General features: G+C 43.0%; 1 protein-coding gene across 3 annotated transcripts in view; it reads right to left on the bottom strand.

Moving 5' to 3' along the window:
* Positions 1-21245, bottom strand: part of ssbp4 (single stranded DNA binding protein 4) — an 86225-nt gene that overhangs the window by 63360 nt on the left and 1620 nt on the right. For all 3 annotated transcript variants that reach the window (XM_079245080.1, XM_079245081.1, XM_079245079.1), the window contains exons 2-4: positions 12358-12430; positions 10526-10587; positions 1271-1355 (exon numbers count right to left, since the gene is read on the bottom strand). In XM_079245080.1, coding sequence (XP_079101206.1) covers positions 1271-1355; positions 10526-10587; positions 12358-12430 — 220 coding nt within the window. The remainder of the gene's footprint in view (positions 1-1270; positions 1356-10525; positions 10588-12357; positions 12431-21245) is intronic.

The raw sequence follows: 21245 nt of genomic DNA, 5'->3' as shown, positions 1-21245 counted from the left end.
CACGCACACACACACACACAGAAAGGCATGGAAACACACACCCACATCAACTAGTGGCCACACAGACATGAACAGTACATGCACAGCAAATGTAATCTGCTCGGCTGACAAGCGCTCACACTTTTGCCGTCAAACCTCAGAAGAGAGTTCGGCGGAACGAGCGGCTGGCTACGAGCAAAAACAGCCTGAATGAAATGCATGTGGTAAGAATAGCTCCGCTAATCCAGTTCAGGTTTAACTTCTGCTCAGGTGGGGGGGGGATAATCTCGTGGCTGAAGCAAGTTGTCCAGTCAACATCCGCATACCCATATAATCCTTTATCAAATATAGTCCAGGCAACATGGAGCAAATATTTATCACAGACGCTGACCGGCGGACACAGAAAAACATTCGGGCTGCAAAATAGATCCGTGAATCATGTGAAAATGCTCATTTGCAGTTAGTAGCTCCTGAAGAGGTGTGTGTGTGCTCTATAGGTTACCGATCGACTGGTCGGACTCTTTAGAAGATGAGAGGGTCAAGGGGGCCAGTGACCCTGACCTTTCATCACTGAGTTCAGCCCCTGTAGCCATAACAAGAGCAGCCTGGCTGTTTCTAAATGTGCCGCCTCTGTATACGTCCTGTAGATGAATGTGTGCATTAATGTGCTTGTGTGATCAGCCAGCTGCTTTGTGTGATTCTGACCTTTACTGAAATCATGAATGGACCAATAAGTAGCTAGGCAGCAAGCCTGACCTTTCACCTCTTGGAAAAGATATTTGCTATGACCGTAGGGGTCAGCCGTGAGGTGCAGGTAACAGCTGAGCTGCAGCGTTACGCTGCTGAAGCCGATATGAAGGAAATGACTTCTGATCAAGGCAGGTGGTGTGAAAGGTTGTCGAATGCCACAAGGACTCACTTTTATACGTTAAAAATTCAAAGATGAGGGGTGTGAGGGCTTTCCCATTAAATATAGAGGTGGCGTTCATACGTTTTGCATTTTTAAAGCATTCTATTTCAGACATCCGACTTGCGGTGCGTCCCATCCAAAGCAGAGGCTGCAGAAGACAGACCAGACACACACACACACACACACACACACACACACACACACACACACCAAGAAGCGCCCGACATTCTTGTCAAAACAAGAAGCAGCAGCATAATCTCAGATGTAACAGTCCCGTCTTTTCTGGTCTACGCTCTGCATGTGATCGTGTGTTTACAAGCATGTGTAAATTGATGTGTGTGTATGCATGGGCCCTGCAAGAGGATTGTTCAGTTCACTCACATAGTCATGGAAAGCCTTGGCCTCGCTGGAATGTTCGCATGTCTCCCTCCGGTCCGGGGCAGCGCAGTACAGATCCCAGAATACACTGTGCACATAGGACAAGACAGCGACAGCAGTTAGACACTTGGCTCTGTCATGCAAACACATAGTATGTTGTTAGTGTTTGTGTTTCTCTGTGAATCCCTCATGAAGACAAGTTGGTGTAAAAATGCAAATGGAAGTAAATAAACAGGAAGTGCAAAGTATATTGGGAAATTTGATTTTAAGAACAGACAAAGTGGATAAAATATTGTGTTTTAGGTTATCCTCTCCAACCCACAATCTGTTTCGCTAGTCTCTGCATAAATCTACTTTCACTCATCAAATCATGCGACTGCTTTGAGACTTGGTGGCTCAAATGAAGCTCGAAAGGTCCAGCTTACAAATCTCTGCTTCCCGTTTTTTTTGTTGTTTTTTTTAAAATCAGAAAGTGGCTAATTGCATTTCCGTCACCCCGTCATGATGACGGTCTTCCCGCCACTATTCTGCACAGAAACATTATCCTAATTATGTCCCAACCAATCACGCTCGTGTTTGGTTTGTGTCGGAAAGTTTTGTCAGCCCTTTTTATTTATTTAATGATGTGATCTGGAAGACTCCTCTGGAATTCAGATCATCCATGAAATAAGATCATGAGATCATCCACTGCTGTTTACTTTGCTTGTCTTGACAGTTGGGGGAAAAAAAAACCTCTAAGCTGTGGGCACATTTCATCCAGCGCTCTGAAGTTCTGCTTGCTTTGTTCATTCAGGAATCCCCTACACCAGATCCTCAGTAGAGTTCCCTTTGGCTGACATACAAACCTACAGTCAGCTCCAAAGAGTTTTCACTGTGAAGCACCTCTCTACACGGCCCTCTCAGCATGCCCTGGCGACCTGCAGGTTACTGACCAATCAACTCTTATTATGTTACTTACTGCCCAATCAGCCGTACTCATATAATTTAACTGGAGCAGTCCCACTCCTCCAGGGCAACAGGGGCCACCAGGTCCCACTCCAAATGGGCCCTTAATTACTGCTCTGAAATTAAGTACTCGCTAAACCAGCTCACATAAAGCAGTTCTCCTCACTCAAGATATCGATTTTATGGACAGTGTATCAAAAGACCTCTTGGGACAAAATTCTTGCTATCATGTAAAGGTGCAAATATACGGCTACACACAATTGTTTTGCTGATGTGAAAGAATGGATAGTGACTGACCCCTGTTACACAGCATGCTGTCATTTTTCACTGAACAAGTTGCTCTTGTTGTTTCCCATAATAATCCCTTTTAATGGTCTTACTGTAAAACACAGCTGATCACTCATATACACATTCCTTTCATGTCTTTTAAGTTTAGGTATTTAAGGGCATCAAGGAAACAAAGGTGCAGCAATAGGTGTCCTAAAAATAACAAAGACGGCAAACGTTACATTTCAACCCTGCCGTACAAACTTTTCAAAGCATGCGAGCTAAAATAGAAATGTGTTATTAAAGTATATAAAGATTGAAAGACAGTCGGTGCCCTGAGGTGCTTGGTGAACACCGGGGTCGTCTTCAGACAAGGAGGGCGCTGAGGAACAACGAGGGCCTGTGCAAAGCCGGCGGTGAACAAATGGTGTGTTGTGCTGCCCTTCTGTCACTTGACAATAAAGGCAGTGTACATTATCATATCTATCGGCCGGTGTTAAAGAGATTGCTGCTCTGTCGGAGACGAGGCGCGGCGAGGAGGCGCGACCATCGCAAATCCAATCAGCTCTCAGGGAAATGAAATGCGACGCAGGTTGCAGTTTGTTACAGAAAGGACTAAACCAGGTGCAGGCGCAGGGGTGGGGATAAGGTGATCTTCCATCTCCTGGCCTGTGAAGACTGAAATATATTGCGATTTGAACAGCTGACCTGCGTGTGTCTGAGCCACGCGGGGAAATCTCATCCTGCATCTCTATGCATAATCTGAAGAAATATCACAGCTAGACAATACTAAATGTAAAAACCAAGAATTTCATTATTATTATATTGTTTTTTGGGGGGAATATGTTAACATATAAACATTTTCCTCAACATAGTTTCTATTCAGAGGGTGAAAAAGTGGTTGAGAGGGGTAACCATGCCATAGTTGTTGTCACATCTTCTTGTGGGATGCTAATCTGTAGAAATGATCTGGGAAGTCAACATTCACAGTTAAATAACACTAGCAATCAACAAGAATACTTGCACAACCCCTTGTAATAGCAAAATGTCTATCCAATTATCTAATCATTTCAATCTAATCATCCTGCCATGGGAAGTTCTTTACGGTCTTATGGGAAGTAACGGATGTTTGAGCCGCACAACTGTGCTGAAGGTGAAAAGTTTAGCTGTTCTTACTTTGAGGAGTCACAGGAGAGATTTAAGTTGCAACTTTGGATCATAGAAAATCTTTTATCTTTCAATATTATTTTATTATTTAGATGAAAAATATGGGCACTGTCAGCACACACAAAAACACTCGCACTTTGTATCCAGAACAGAGGAGGAAGGGATTAGCGTCTGACAGTCCAGAAGAAGACAATTACTAAAATTAAATGCCATCGCGATAATTACTTGCAATTAACTGTGGTTGGACAAAGCCAGTGGTTACAATGTGCTTTTCCATTATAATAAAGGGAGTAAACAAAGACAGAGAGAGCCGGCCACACAAGCAGGTCTGCGTGATAATCCTGCGTCTGTCGGTTGGTCAGTCAACAGAGAGATGAACAGAAATTAAGATGGAGGTGGAGACAGATGGAGATAAGGAGTCAGACAGAGCGTGAGTGAAAGAACCAGAGGGTCCAAAAAAATAAAATTAAGCAGAGCCAACCATGCTCATCTTATCACAACAGGCTCTTCGTAATGGGACAAAATGTTGCAATTAAAGAGCGGAGGTGGGGAAACACAACCCCTCCAGTTGTGTTTATTACCTTGACTCAAGTAGAAGATACAGTGTACGCAGCTAGCAGGAGGAAGCAACCACGATACCCTGACATGGAAATCTGGTAAACCACCATTAGATGGTGGCTAATAATAAATACATTATAATTCTTTAAAAAAAAAAAAAAAAAAGCCTAAAGGCTTTGAAAAGATAAACAAAAATGTTGTTAATCTTGTTGTGTGGCCCTTTCACACAACTGAATATCACAGGAAAATAGTGAGGCAATATGACAGAAATGCACAAATCACACTCGATGCTGGTTTTCTAAAATATAATGATGTTACATCCACGTAAAAATGCCCAGAAATAAGGCTATTTCAAGGAAGAATATCAGGGCTCTCTCCCAGTTTTGCTTTATAATAACATACCTGAAAAGATAGATTACATGATGATTAACTGATACCGCTACTAAACACAGACATTAATGCTAAATAACTTCCGTCCTGTGAAAACAGGCGCCCATAACATCATAAAATGTTTCATTTACCTGCATAAACAACAAGATTAGCCGGGTCTTTAATCTGTTATCCACAATGAATCAAAGCAAAAGTCTTTTTTTTTTATTTCCACAGACAAACATGTTATTTGAAAAGCTGATTTGTCGACCCGTTTGACCAGTTTGCCCAGTTTGTGCTGACCACACATCTTCAACCTCAGGGAAAACAGATAGGCCGACTTATCAGCAGAGAACTGAGGAGGCTAAGGACTAAAAAAGCCAAAGTTTAGAATTTGCAGCCACATGTAATCATAGAAAACCCTTGTTTTCACCAGCTGTCAAAGACCATGGATCAACAACATAAGCTCCAATCACAAACCTCAATTTACAGAAACCCCGACAACTGTGCTCACAAACAACCGCTGTGTGTCATCAAGTGATTTCACAATCCATAATCTTTGAGATGCATATTTAATAATAATGCCACATTCATTTTAATCTAATTGTGAGACCAGAACAGTTTTACACTTGTAGTGGTTTTAAATCACAAACTTAAGGCAAAAGTTCAGCATTTTTACACAGAAAGACATGAATGCAGACGTACAGTCACATAAGTTACATACTTTTTTTTTCCATCCATCCATCCATCCATCCATCTTCTGCCGCTTATCCGGGGTCGGGTCGCGGGGGCAGCAGCCTAAGCAGGGAAGCCCAGACTTCCCTCTCCCCAGCCACATTTGCCAACTCTGCGGGGGGGATCCCGAGGCGTTCCCAGGCCAGCCGAGAGATGTAATCCCTCCAGCGTGTCCTGGGTCTTCCCCGGGGTCTCCTCCCCGAGGGACGTGCCTGGAACACCTCACCAGGGAGGTGTCCAGGAGGCATCCTGACCAGATGCCCGAGCCACCTCAACTGGTTCCTCTCGATGCGAAGGAGCAGCGGCTCTACTCTGAGCCCCTCCCGGATGACCGAGCTCCTCACCCTATCTCTAAGGGAGAGCCCGGCCACCCTGCGGAGGAAACTCATTTCAGCCGCCTGTATACGAGATCTCGTTCTTTCGGTCACGACCCACAGCTCATGACCATAGGTGAGGGTAGGAACGTAGATCGACTGGTAAATCGAGAGCTTCGCCTTCTGGCTCAGCTCCTTCTTCACCACGACAGACCGACGCAGAGTCCGCATTACTGCAGACGCCGCACCGATCCGTCTGTCGATCTCACGCTCCATCCTTCCCTCACTCGTGAACAAGACCCCGAGATATTTAAACTCCTCCACTTGAGGCAGGACCTGACTCCCGACCCGGAGAGGGCAATCCACCCTATTCCGGCTGAGGACCATGGTCTCAGATTTTGAGGTGCTGATTCTCATCCCAGCCACTTCACACTTTTTTTTATTTCCAACATTATCTCATTGTAATGCAACAACACACTACTTTTGTCATTTCAATGATAATCATTTCAAAGCATTTAGTTTTTTTTTCCATGTCATTTTACATTATTAAAAAATACACCAATGGAAATGATTAGAGTAAACTCACAAGGATAGGTCTCATATGCATTATAAGATATAAAAAAAACAACAAAAATGCAATTCAATGGTTTGGCAAATTTGCCTTTTTCTTAGGAGAACTGGTTGGCTTGTGGGCATGTGAGTTTGTTGGGTCTAAATGATATAAATGTTTCCATCAGAGGGTGTACCCATGACCCTGTGCAGAAAAGTAACCATTCTAACCAAGAAGACTTGGTTTGTAGAGCTTCTGTATAATCTGATCAGAGACAGAACGCAGTTTTATGTACAATGATTGTATCAACTAATCAAACTAAGAAACTATAGTTTATTGGGTGGACATCTCCAACACTAACAATGTCACCTGCAACAATATCCTGGAATATTGTCTTCCTTTGTTTTACTTTGGATCTCCCCAGTCTGTGTCTGGCACTGTAACACTGATGTTTTTCCCTTATTTTTCTTTTTTCCTAACCGTCTGGTTAGGTTTAGGAAATACATCTGGTCATGGTAAGGAAAAACAACATTTCTTTCTTACAGACTGCCTCTATGTACCAAGGCAAGGGATGTACATCCATATACACACATAACATAAACTGGCAGCATATTTTTCTGACAGCTGAGGTCAGGACACCACGGTATAAACAACACTGTCTCTGTGTAATACTGTATTTCATTTAGATATGACAGCTGGTGTTGATCATTCTCTGATATGGACAAACAACGATGCGGCGGATGTTTATTGTTTTTCTAACTGGGAACTGCTTATATTCACAGTCTAAAGAACACATTAAAACACACTAAAGACAAAGAAGAAGCGGCAGATGATGGAAAGAGAATAAAAGGGAGAAATAGATGCGGATGGATGCTAATATCTGGGTTTATTAAGAGCACTGCAGACATGTGGAATTAATGGAGGCTGCTCTGGTTTATCTGCCTCTTGCAAGCAAACATTTCAGCTAGAGGCTATCATGCAGAGAATCCTTATGAACGCTGTTGTTGTGGTTGAGTGTTTGTTCTATGTGTATGGATCGTGTGTGGTGTTGGGGTGGGAGGGGTGTTGAGGATTCAGCAGCCATCCAGTGAAAACTGGTTAAAGCAATCAATTTTGGGATAAGGAGGAGACAACTAGCAGTGGCCAATAGAGAAGGAGCTAATGACACAATCAACACCTGCAGCCATCACTGAGCCTTTTCTTTATCCTTCCACCCATAACAACAGATGTGGATGAGTGACCCCCTCCACCAGTCTCCCTCTTCCACACCCCCCCTTACCCCTTTTGCCGCTACGGTTTCATTCTGAAGACCCCCCCCCCCCCCCCCCCAACCACCCACCCACCCCAACTACCCACCCACCTACGCCGTTGTACAGGAAACAACCATGGAGGCAAAATCCAAGTGAGGTACCAAGGAGGAGCCATCGGGGGTGGGGTTGGGGTGATGGTGGGGTCGGGGTCTTAGATTTGGCTGTTTAACACAAAAGATTCTGGAATGCAAAGAGTTAATCCGTTCGGGGGTCTCTCTTCCGCAAACAAAGGGACGGACCTCCAGACAAAGGTTGCAGGAGGGGGAGCACTGGGTGAGGGATGAGGGAGGTTGGTGGCTTTTCTGCCATCTGGAGCTTTTGTTTTGGATGAGGCTGGAGGTTGAAGGGGGGGTTGGCTGGGTGGTGTAGTGGTGGACAGGGGGTTGGAAAAGGGACTCCACCCTCCCATTCTCATCATGCAGCTGACCCCCCCCCCCACCCCCCCCCCCCCACCCCCACCCCCACCCCCCCCCACCCCCCACCCCACCCTCCACCTTTCAAATTCACATCCAAGTGTCCTGCATCCACGTGTTGTGTGGCCCAGACAGACGCCCCTCAGCCTGGTCAGACTGCAGATGAGTTCTGTCCTCCCCAGTCTGCCTAATCATCAGCCGGTTCTCCAACATGCAATGTCATCTCCCACACCACTGAAATATATCAATACAGTCAGAACTCAACTCATATGTACACACACACACACACACACACACTGGACCAGGCTCCCTCAGCACCCTTATTGGTTGAGGCAGGGGTGAGAGCAAACCTACGCTGCACTGTATGTTTGCGTATGTCATTCTGTCAGTATAACTGGTAGCTGTCCAATTGTGAGCTGTCAGGTTGAGAGAACCCAGGCTCTTTAAGGACCATTATGAACCGTGTCAACAGGCGGCACAATCACAACACACACACACACACAGGGGCCAGAGAGGGTGAATGAATGAAGCCTCATGTCCGGGTTTATTACACAGGGCTGACTGGGGGGCTTTGGGGATGAGCGGGATAGCGTGAATGACAAACAAAGCGAGCCCTGTCAAACTCCTTATCCCCTCTCTTTGCCTCTCGTGATGGCTTGCTGAGGATTCAACCTCCCTGCCAGCCGGATTCTTTGTCTACACCCTTTCCAGCTATTCAGCTTCTTCTGCCCTGCCTGTTTTCTTCTCTTTCTGACTTCAAGTTTTCTATCTATCAGGGTGACAGCCATAAAGGGGGGGAAATCTTGAATTTGGTTATTATTTGAGAAAAGAAAAAAAAAAAACGGTGTCAGGCTCTAAGTTCCCTGACCCTGCTTTTCCAAACAGTAGAAATATGTCCTATATTTATAGAGCATTAAGGGATCTGAAATATTTGTTTGAGGAGTTTGAACGAAAGTAATTTAAATCAGACGGTTGCAGCATTAAATGGTGTCATGGGTTAAACAAAGTCTGAAAATCCTGATGATAGAGCAAAGGCTTTCAAACCATTAGGCTCACGTTTGAGCAGGAGAGTTGAAGGCGAGCGGAAAAGGTGAGACTACAGGTACAAGTACCATGTGAGATAAGGGGGAAAGGTGTGTGGCAGCCCTCTAAAAGCAACAGGAAATTTTGTGGTTTAGTCCTCTGACATGACCTCGCTTGTGTTGCTAATGGAAATCATTAAGCTTCGGTGAAACCCTTCACCCCTGCTTCAATTGACATAAAAAAAGAACCACACTCCTTCTTAGAGTTACACAACTTTGAATGGAAACTTTATTAGTATTCACATGGCTTACGCGTTTTATTCATCTGTCCAAACAGCATGATAGAAGCTCACACAACAACTACATTCCTCTTCACCCTTACTCTTCCAGTGTCTGACACAGGGTGTCCGTGTCACCCTTCCTCTGTAATTTTCTGGTATTCACACCCACTTCACACCAAGATCGGCCAGCTGGGCAGAGGTGATGGAGGAGCCAGGCCTTGCACCTCTCTTTCCAAGCTGTCTTTATCCATCACTTCTCTTACTCAGCTGTTTGTGGTTCTCCTCAGGTGCGACCCCTTGCACTAGATAGATTTGTTGTGCTTGCATGTGTTCTGTGATGCCCAGCTCTCTACTCTGCCTACAAGTGTGGTGGTTTGGAAAATATCAGATGTAAATTCAGTGTTTTTTGCTCCAATTTCCTTCGTATTGAACTGCGCAGCATGCTGTAACCAGCACTACTATCTCTGCCAGCTATGTGGGAAACTAAGGGCAATGACACTGGAATGTTTCGATTGTTGTTATCAGAGTCTTCAGAAATCTCACATGAGGTTGTTGCAGGATGACAACACTGTACATGCATGTAAGACCAGAGGACTCTGTCCTCTATCAAATAGAGTAATGTTGCACATTATGCACACAGAGAGGCACACTTTACAAAGATCTCACACCCTACCTTTCCGGAACAAGGCCTCACAGAAGTCCTGCCTAGTTGTGCAATATATAAACACTGCAGTCAGTATGTCTACCAGTCACCATGTCTACCATCTGATTCTTGCCTAGCATGGGTGAAAATTTAAAGATTTTTGTGGCCGCCAATACTTTTAAGGGCAACATCTTTGACAAAGTTCCCAGAAAAACTTTTTTCTGCTCAACAATGTTAAAATAATCCAGTAGCAGCTGTCAGTATATCCAGGAATACAATGCAAAAAGAAACTGCAAACAGCTAATTTGATGTTCACTTCATCGTGCGAAACTTGCAACATTTTGAGGTGGAGGAATTGTTAAAGGTTCAGTTGCCACACTCTGTAAAGCACCATAATAAGAGGATCTGTCTCTGATTTTGACTTTAATTGGACAGTGAAAGCTCCAGTGAGGGGTTACAAAAACATTGTAAATAACAGACCAGGGGAAGTTAGCTCACTTGTCAATCAGAAGGACACCAGGAGATGATGCACTTAGCAGTCCCTGCAATTACTGTCCCTCTCTCCCCTGCACATAGCTTCATTCCTTGAAGAGCACTTCTGCTGTATAAATGTAAGCTATATGTGTGTGTGTGTGTGTGTTTGTGATCAAGAAGGGGGAAAAGAGAGAGGATCAGTGTACATACCACCACCATGAGTGTAAAAATCCTGGAGGTTCCCCAAGTGTGATGTTCTTCTCCCATCGGATCTGTGAAAAAGAAAAGAGGAAAAGGGGGTTGAGGGGAGAAGACAGAGGGGAAGAATGAAAAATTAAGACTCCACAGCATGTTTTATGCATAATGTAACTATTTTGCCTAATGCTCCTCCTAACATTAGACTGACACAGCGACAGTGAGACAGAGAAATAGGCCGGCGAAGAGCGCCGCGATCTGCAGTGCAGTGCAGAGACTTCGGATAGGAAACTGTGACTGTCTTGAAGCAGCAGTCCTCTCTGCTGCCCTCACAAACATGCAGAGCTCCTGCCTGTATCTGGACACTGAGATAAGATCCAGCGAGAGATAGCAGACCAACTGCCTGCTTTACACACTCCCACTGACATGACTCTACACACATAAACACACACACAGATTCGGGGGAATATACTAAGTCAGAGAGCCTGTGAGGGCGGCATGACAGCAGCAAGATTTCTCTATTTTTCTATACGTTCATGATATAGACAAAACAGATACGAGTCCCAGGTTTCTATTAAAGTGTCTTTTCTACAGATTTCCCCAGTGCCACTTATAATGATGTGATGTGCCGTGTGTTGTTGTGGGCCTGTTGATTTAATGCCGCTAAAGAGCTGAGTGCTGCACTGTGCAGGAGAGCATAGAGTGGCAAAGTCCTCTCGGGAGCTGCAAGTGTATTTTGTGTATACTGTAAACGTGAGTGAGCGTGTGCACGCTGCTCGCTGAAGGAGGAACAGAGGCTAATTGAGGCCGGAGAATACAGATGATAGCACTCTAATTAGATGAGCAGGTGTGTGTGTACGCGTTTGAAGCCTTACCTGCAAGTCTGATAAGTGCACTTTGAAAGATTGTTATACTATACATTAAAGTAACTTGTAAATAAAGCTGTGAAATGAATGTGGAGGCGTTTGATACAACAAGCAACAACTGTTTGTTTAGATGTAAAATTGATGTAAAGCACTTTGTGCTACTTTCTCTAAGAAAAGCGCTTTATAAATCGAATTTGAATATGAGCTGTGTGCACTGCAGCATACATTTGTGAGCTCAAGAGTGTGAAAAAGTCTCTAACCTGAGCCCATGTGATGACATGATAAATAAACAATGTCTGTATAAAAGTTGGCTGACATAGATCTTCCTTTGGTTGCCATTAAAGCTCTTTCGGCGCTGGACAGTGCATTGCGTGAAGCTTAATAAAGCCAACTGACAGGAGAAGCGTTCTACCAGAGAAGGCCTGGGCACGGGACCATTAGCAGGAAGGATGTCCATTAAGGAAAAGGATGCAATACATTAGAGACCTTACCTCTTCAACAGTTCAGGGGCATAAAATGAGGCTAATATGAAGAGCAGACCTGGGACAAACGGCCATGTTTTCAGTTAAATTACATCTGCTTTACTTGACAGGCGCTGGTTTTCCTTTTTCAAGTGTCAGAACAGAACACAAACAGCAGCACGTGTTTACAGCCTGTCAAGCTGCTCCAATTAGACAGTTTCTGATTAGAAATTAGAGTTGACACCATTAAGACTACAGTAGTCCAGCCAATCCCATGTCTTCCAATATCGATACACATCCAAAGCTTTTTCTTGTTGTTGTTGAGTGATTGTAAAGATAAGATTGTCTAATATATATTTTCTTCTTTTCAGTTTGTTGCAGTCCAGTTTCAGAGTGAGAACAATTGTTCAGCAGCTGCTTGAACCTAGAACAACCTATAATGTGAATTCCATTATTGAAAATACAATGGAGGGGGAATCACCTTTTTAGAACAGGAAGTCACATGAAAAGCACTTCTTACCTCTGACAGGAAGGTCTGTGCTGATTTCTGTGCTCCAACATGCAGCAAATACTCATACACGTATAAAGCTAACCTGGAAAGCAGAGAGAGAGAGAGAAAGAAAAACATCATTTTTACACTTGTTTTAGTATTACTTTACAATTTAAAAACATCTTAATCATCTTTTTTTTTTTTAAATTTCTGGCTGAGTTACATTTCATGTGAGACAGAGCCTCAGTAAAGAAGATGTGAAGGGGTTGTAAATGTGTGATGTAAGGCTCTGCAGCTCTGAGCTAAAGAGCTTTGGTGGCACTCAGCCATATCTCTGTGGTTTTAGGATCTCTGCTGTTGAGGCAGAGGGACGGAAAACAAAACGGTGCAGACACTGAGAGGAACATGGACAGGAGAGATGAGGAATACCCGCAGACACGGAAAAGCAGGACTCTCAGACTTCACCACATGGTTGTTGAGTTCCAGGTGTCAGATGCATTTTTCTACTTTTCTTTGCTTTTATAGGCTTTTTAAATAATCCAAAACAATATCAATTAAAAATCCAACTTTTTAAAAAAAAAAATTTATCTCTGTTCGAGTCTACACACTTGCTACTCTTTTTGCTATCTATCATATTCAAAAGCATGGGGTCCAGCTCCTTGAGGGCCACAATCCTGCAGGTTTTCCATGAATCCCTGTTCTAACACACCTGACTGAAATGAATCAGTCACTGTGCAGAACTTCATTGGCTGTTGGATCCATTTAATTAACCAAGTGTGTCGGAAAAAGTATACATCAAAAACCTGCAGGACATCTGCCCTCGAGGACCGACTTTGGACAACCCTGTTCTAAAGCAACAGGCATAGATTGATTATTTGCGTCTTCACCTCTACTAACAAGAATTTCCCTTCATAATGAAACGTTTTGGTGTTAAAGTCAAAATCATGTTTTTGCATCTTCACAACTACACCGCTGCCTATCAGCACATTTGTATCTAATCCCCCTTTAACACAGAGGCATGAACATTTCAGATTTATTTACCATATTTTCATTTCTGGTGCTTTTCTGTTACATGGTACGTTATAATACCTCTTGTTCCACTATATCCAGTACCAGCGAGACAAAGGCAGGACATGTCAGACTATATTTTCCAGTGAGACATTTTCATGCAACTTGAGGAAAAATGCAGTGGAGGTTGTTAAAGGAACGCTTGGGTGAACATGAAGTTGTATTTCACCGTTTTTTTGCGTGCTGGAACTGAAGAGCCATTGTGAAGGGACCGCTCTCTGTTTACCTCAACCTCTTTGTTTCCTGGTTAGTCTTTTTTTTATTATTATTATAAAAAACAGTTGAAGAAAGAGGAGAAGAAAGAGGACAAGAGAAAATGAGCAAGAAAGCTTGACTTTGCAGAGAGAAACCGAATCACAACTGTTTTTGTGCTAAAAAAAAAAAAAAAAAAAAAACAGCCCCCCCCCCCCAGACAGTTTGTTGCAAGCAAAAACTTTAAGCGCTGTGTTTATTCGACACAGCCATATGCACTGGGATTTAAAAGTCGCTACATTCATAATAAAAATCTGTTTTAATCTTGAAACTCATTTTTTAGCTTGATATGTCACGGATTTGGCTATGAAGGGCAGAAATGGGCTGAGATGTGATTTTAGAGGCTAATCCTACATACTATTAGTGTGCAAACACTGTACTAAAGAATTCAAGGCCTTTTCAAACAAAAGATCACCTTAAAGAAAGTAAAAATGCTATAAAACTTGTTAACAAACCAACACAAGCTTTAACTTTGCATTATCTGTACTTAAATCCCTGTACAGAGATGAGTGATCTCTGAAAGGTAATGGTAGCGGCAACAAAACCAGTGCAGAACGCTGCAGATTAACGTGGAAAAGCAGCTGTTAGTTAAAAGTCCAACAAGGTGATCACATCGTGAGAAATGTGTATTTATGTCATGTAAGCACAACGGCACAAAGAACACAGAGCTGCTGGAAACGCAGCCTTTTCACTATGACAAGGTAATAATAATTGAAATGACGAGCATAAAACGTAAAAACGTTTCAGTTTCCGATCAGCAGGTTAAACATTTCAGTCACAGAGAGGACAAGAAATGTTTTCTTTAAAACACAAACGACTAAATCACTTTTCATCACATTGATCCCTCCAAATTTTGACTGAGCAGCTTCTCATCTGTCCAAAAACTGTGACCAAAAATAAAAATGAGCATTCAAACTTTTAGTACAAAATTTTTTTTTTTTTTTTAATGTGGTGATTCAAGAGCAAGTAAAAGTCTGGTTGCTTAGCAACAAAACAGTGGGACCCCATAAAATCATTGCTTCCCGCCAAGAACTGGTGTGACACATCACCTAATTAAAAACCACAAATCAGTTTTTCATCCGGTTTGTTAACAGTTTGATATGAATTACTTGTTAATTTGTGAGATTTGTAGGTATTGATACGATGTTTCTGTTACCTTCCGACAGAACCATGTCAGCTTTTATCCCCTTATCCATCTGAATGCCGGGCTAAGTTCATCAACTACTGACAGCAACAGAAGCTAACAGCCAGCTAATAGAGCGCTGCTGATCATCTCATCCATCTTGAATTTATCAATCTTCCAGATTCTTCCAGATAACTTTAGAGACAATTTACATAGAATAGACTCTCATGGAGAAAATCCACATCTTCAAGGCAACAGCAGACTATTACTTTCTCTCAACAGCTGACTCCTCCTTGTTACTTGTCACTGCCTTTGCCTTATTAGAGCTCATTACACGGTGACTAGTCGGGATCCTGACAAGTGTAGCTGGCCAACGCTTCCCACCACTGAAAGCTTCATCCTGAGCAACTCAAATACTCAGGCGTTGCCTTGCAACTCAAACCTCAACGCATAGTCCTGCAACGCAATCGTCCCCAGGTATTAAACAGAGCCCGAGGAGCTGCCGTGCTTTTGTGTGCACCAAGCCACCGTTTTTATGCTGATCACACGCACCAAGGCCAGCGCAGACAGAGTTATGAGGTTTGGCTTGATGCTGCATGATGCTGAATGAATCAATAATGAGTCAGGCCAAAGTTGAACAACTTGATTCTTAATCTTCTCACAAACATCGCTGAATGTCACTGAAGTGTCCTGACAACCTCCCACCAAAACAAAATGATTCCTTCCAGCCGATTCAAACCAAATTTCACAAGCTTGAGACAACGGCACACATCACATGCATTCTCACCCTTACACTCCATATGACTGTGTTAGCATTCACTCCAAGTGTAAATATGGTGTGTGAAACAAGACTTAGTGTTTGACGGAGTTTTGGGTTTAGTGTGTTTATGCCGCAGTCGCTGGGTGATTGATGTGTTTGTATGACCGAACATGCAGACAGACCGAGTTGCAAGTAGAAGCGGAGTACTTGTCGTAAATGTTTAATATTGATCTCAAATGGAGTGACTGTCCGGGTACCGTCATGTGAAAGTGATCAGTGTTGTGTTCAAGAACATGTCCATCCTGTTTATTTATGTGTTGTCTGTAACAAACCTTTTTCTTTTGGTTTCTCTGTTTGAAACCAGAAAAGAGCATCTCTGGATTCTGCTTAGCATGACAGTCATCAGAAGATGAGCTGGCATTAAACAAATATTGAATTATCATTATTGTTTTTGATTTTAGAATATTTATAAACTCCATTAGAGTTGTCAGATTACATGATGTTATTTGCATGTGGAGGAAGCCACGGAGAAGTCAGGTGGCTCCTTAAGGGCCCTTCAACAGGTCAGCAGGACAGGCACTCCTGGGCCCATGTAGCTAATTGAAGTCCACACAGATGAGTGTCAAAATCAGCTTCATGTGGGTTTTAGAAATCAGAAAACACCAGTATCTCACCAACAGAAATTTTAAAGTTTGAGTGGAAACAAGGAGATTACGTCAGTCACACTGTGGTTTTCTAATAAGTCGTGGATCGGTAACGTGACCTTTTTGCTTCACAAAGGAAGACGTCAGCCTCGACTGCGTTTGCAGTCAGCTTTGCTCTTAAAATTCAACTTCCTGCCTCAACTGTCAAAGTGATGTGGAGACAAATAAATTGTTCTTATAATTTGGATTTAGTTCCTCTGTTACGGCGTACCGTATGCCTCTAGTTACTACCACACGTGGCAACACGTGCAGAGAGGTGCTGAAATGCTCGTCCTCATTGCTTTCAAAGTTTCTGAACGTTGAAGTTCTCTGGTTAGGGACTGGAGTTGAGGGGGGTTCCCTGGTGTAACATGTAAGACCGAGGCTCGCTTTGCTGTGTGAAACACCCAGTGGCAGACATCAGCTCCAATACGCTTCTTCGGCACTGTACAGGACCGCAGAAAGATTCCCATGAGCACTGCAGCGATGAAATTTTCATGGCAGAGCCTGGTGCGATCTGAGGGGCTCTGTGCTCTAGTGATGGGCACCTGCTCTGGCTGCAATGCATTATTTAAAAACACTCATTCAATCCAGGCTTTAGGGGACACCTTTTGTTACTCTGTCAGAACCAGTAAGCGTAACTCGACTGAGCATGAAAACCCATGACAAAGTTTTTAAAGGTGGGACAGGTGGATGCAGACATGGAGTGTGTGACGTGTGCGAGGGAAACCCGGGGTCAGGGCCACAGATCTAACCCCTGCACTACTTACAAGTGTCACTTAGGAATAAAAGATGAGATGCTTACAAGACAAACCGTATGCAACCTTTTCAGCATCTCACATTTCCTCTGCTGTGTTTCACTCTCTCCAGTGATGCCCACACAAGAAACTCAACAAAGGGAATCCCTGATGCAAACTGGATAATTAGAGGTGGGAGCGCTGACTTAGTGGGAATGATAGTTTTACCTGTAACTGAGCAAAAACCACAGATGTCAAGGCAGATGAGCCAAAAAGCAAAGCGTCCAACATGTCACGCATGCTCTTGCATCAGCTTTTACCCCATTCTGCAGTTAGGTCAAACTAAAGCAAAGGGGTTAAAAAAAAATCTACTACACCACTCGTGATCTCCTCTCTTCTTCTGGCCCTGCCTTCATCCAAGCAAACTGGTAATTTGCTCCACATCTCGGCATCAAGGAGATCTCTGCCACTGCCTCATCCCCTGGAAACACACCTGACATTTCGCCCCGGGCTGTTCCAGCCAGCCTCCCCTTTCCTTCACTCGTCTCCAGAGACGAGGACATCCCGGCTGAGTTTAGCCAGCTAAAGCACAGACAGTTAGCAAATTAACTTTCATGTCTTGGTCTGAATAATTCAGCGGTGATAGTGGTGTCAGGGTGAGGTAAGGTATGCATGGAAGAAGTGATGGAGGACTGAGATGAGCCAGTTAATGCATTAGTAAGAGGAGGATAAAGACATAACTTACATATCTAGCGGTGGACCGAGTGTAACACAAATCTTAGCCGGAAATCAAATGCACATTTTTATTTGCTAAATGTAAAATATTTATAAATATATAAAAGCAGTGTGCATGTGAAATGAGAGAGAATGAAGGTGATGCATGAGCAGAAGTTGAATGAGAGGCTGGGCGCCTGCTTGAGACACCTGCGATACTGTAAAGCTGTTTCGCTAAAGCTTATTCCCACCGCCCCACGCTGTTTGTATTTGCTTTGTTGTGGCACTTCCTTTGTCAAAACAAATCAGTGTCAATGAGCATGTAAACACGGGGAGCTCTAGCCATGGGTTAATCCACACACTGTCTCACACGCACGGACAGGTATCTGGATTCACACAAAAAAACGCCCATGTGGCCGTCTCATTCCCACCGCGCCAGTGAGGTTGAGCCGGTCTTCCAAGAGTCACCTCCAGCCTCAGAGTTTATCCGCCTGCTAAACGTGTTTGTTTGCTAAACCCTTCGCAAGTTAAAGAGGCAGAGGAGAGAGATTTTCCTCAAGATTTGGGATGAGCGATAACAGTGACATAATTGTGTCAAAGCTTCGCCAACCTTCAGCTAATGAGGACAGCGATGACATAACCTGCGATGAAAGAATTAGTCCAAACTTTGTTTTCTATTATCACTTGACCTCATCACCGTCCGCCCTGATGCTTTCCGCTCTATGCTAATGAAACACACACTTCTGCGCTGCGTGCCGTGTTGCCAAACTGATTAACAACTTCAGGCACGTAGCTTCAATATTTATACTGCCTCCTTTATTTCCAAGTGAGAAGACTAACAAATTTGTGCGGATGCACCAAAAGCAGCTGACGACAGGCAGCATTAATTGACTGTTGACATATCTGAATGAGAGCACAGTCAGCCAAAGGATGCTGGGGTAAATCAAGGGTTTCTTTACTTTTAGAGCTGTGTTTGTGCCTGCGTTCATGCTCGACTCTTTATGCATCCTTCAGAAGCCTAAAATGCAGATGGCAAAGCCATCTGTGTGGAATCAAAACCATGCATTCAGACCTGAAGATCTTCATTAAATGGCATGTAAATACATGGTGGGAGCCAGAGGAGGAGCGGAGGATGTAAAGAAACTTGTGCTTAAAACAAACTGATTAACTTCACTCTTGAAGTTCTTTTCAAACACAAATCCAGAATCACTTGAAATGACACGCACAAAAAAAGTATAAACAAAGTATTAGAGAGCGAACGCGAGAAGCAAAAATCTTTTGGAGAAACTAAAGTCGGCTTCTTTTTTTTTCCCTTATTTGTTTAATCAAGCTTTTAAACATTTTTGTGAATGGCACCTCTAATTAGAACACATGCTTCATCAGTACGCATTTCAAAGAGGTCCCCTACCACATAATAATGAGACATTAATACTGAAGTTGCTCCATTCTGCACTCCATCCAGATTAAATGAAAAATAAATAAATAAAAAAATAACTAATATTAATTAACGTCTTTGGTTGCAAGGGCTCTCAATTCTTCCTCTACCTTTATTATTCAGTTGTTCTCTCGTTACAAAAAAGTGTCATCATAATAACACTTCTCAAGGATCTGCACAGAACGCCCCCCCACCCCCTCCCCAAAACGCTCTTACTACCTGTGATCTCAACACAGCGAGGCCAGGCTGCTGAATTCCACTTGTGGTGAGAGGCCTTGGTTGTGCGGAGGAATCTATGCAAGTGTCCGTGTGTCTGTTTGTGTTATGTTGTATTTCTGAACAAACATGTTGCATTCAAGCCTTGGCTCCAAGGCTATAAGGGAAATAATAGCACACAGCTTTGTACAAACACACAGCTTTGTGCACAGCTCCACACACAAACACTCTTAAATGCACAAGTGAGCTTGTGTGTTGGAACATTTTGTACACTAAGCCCAAGATCTCCAGGATGTAACTAAAGCATTCAGTACTGTAAACACGTGAAGATGCGCCGCTCTGGTGAAAAGCTGCTTGCTTTTTTTTTTTTTTCCCCCCAGTCTTCCATTGCACACCTGTACACACCAGGCTACCTGCAAAGTGCCACAAACAGCCACCTCATCACCAGGCGTATCGAAAATATAAGCGGCATTACCTCAGATGTTAAAAAATGAGCAGCTTGACATTGACACAACACGCTACTTCACATCTTTTTTGTGTGTTAATATCGAACAAAGGGTGTAAAATGATCTTTGTTAAGATATTTCAATAACAGTCATATCCTTGAAAAGCTCCAAATACATTTACAATGAGAAACAAACAAAGTCTGCTGCCTTTTAATTGTCATTTGCTTCAGCTATGCAAGTGAAATATTTTACTTGGACAACATTAAAAAAAAAAAAAAAAAGCCTAAAATAAATTCTCTAAACCAAAGAAGCAGTGCATTAAAATGCTTTTTCCCTTATCCATCATTGTTTCATTACTACAACTTCCTCCTTGTAGCATCAACGCTGTGGTTTAGGTCCCATGCCCTGTCCACACCCTTTTTCGTCCGGCTGCTTTCAGCCGTGCACTGACTAATCAAATGTTTACTTAATGTTAGTTTCCACTCTTCCTTGACAACAAAATGCTGTATTGCATAACCTAAAGAGCACCTAAAGAGTTTTGCAATGACAGTCAGTCACAGTCGCATTTGTTTTTTGTTCTGACCACGTTTCAGATTCATTTAATAAAACAAAATACAGAAAAAAAATTGTCAAAGGACAACATAAAGTTTTGTTTTGGTTTTTGTTTTTTTGTTTTTTAAATAGCACAACCTGATCTCATCGATATGATCATTTGTGCAAAAGCAGGTGTGACACCCCGCTGTATGACTGAGTCTGCTATAATAAGATACAAGTCCATCCGGGGTGCCCTCTTTTCATTAGCTGAATATGTAAAGAGTTATATGAATATGTAAATATGAATATGAGCTAATTCAGTGATGCACTGAGGCAGCTGTTGCGAGCTCCACATTTACAAGAGAACATGTGTTCGCCCTGCAGGGCAGGTTAGGGTGACAAGACAGGTGAGGGGAAAGGGCAAGCGTCGTCTGTTGTGTGTGGACGTTGTCCATGGGGCTGTGACACACAATCACACGCACATACACGCACACAAACACCAAACTTAAATACGCAAATTCAAAGACAGATGTTCATTAAACTTACAAGCAGGCTCTGATAAATATGAGATAAGTTTAAATGCAAACAAATACACTCCAATAAACAAATGCGAGAAGATTTTGTTATGCAGGAGCAGCCTTAACACCGAAGCATTCATCATTTCCAGCTCTCAAAAGACTTGTACTTCTTATGAGTTAAATTATTAATCCCCCTCCTACACTATCATTTGATATACATGCTGCCTCTGCACTGATTTCACTCCCAATGACACATGGAACATAATCCACAGTCCCCGAACAAGCAAGTGCAACTAAAAACTGTCTAAAGACACAGCATTTAAATAATAAATCGCTCGCTGTGTACTGTAAATAAACTAATGACTCGCAAACAGGTGTAAAAGCAGCCTTTTGCGTCTGCTGATGGTTCATATGCAATATTAAAGCATCATA

The sequence above is a fragment of the Telmatherina bonti genome (genome assembly GCF_933228915.1).
Source record: "Telmatherina bonti genome assembly, chromosome: 8".
Classification (NCBI taxonomy): domain Eukaryota; kingdom Metazoa; phylum Chordata; class Actinopteri; order Atheriniformes; family Telmatherinidae; genus Telmatherina; species Telmatherina bonti.
The sequence above is the reverse complement of the archived record's forward strand: the minus strand, read 5'-3'. Positions and strand labels throughout refer to the sequence as shown.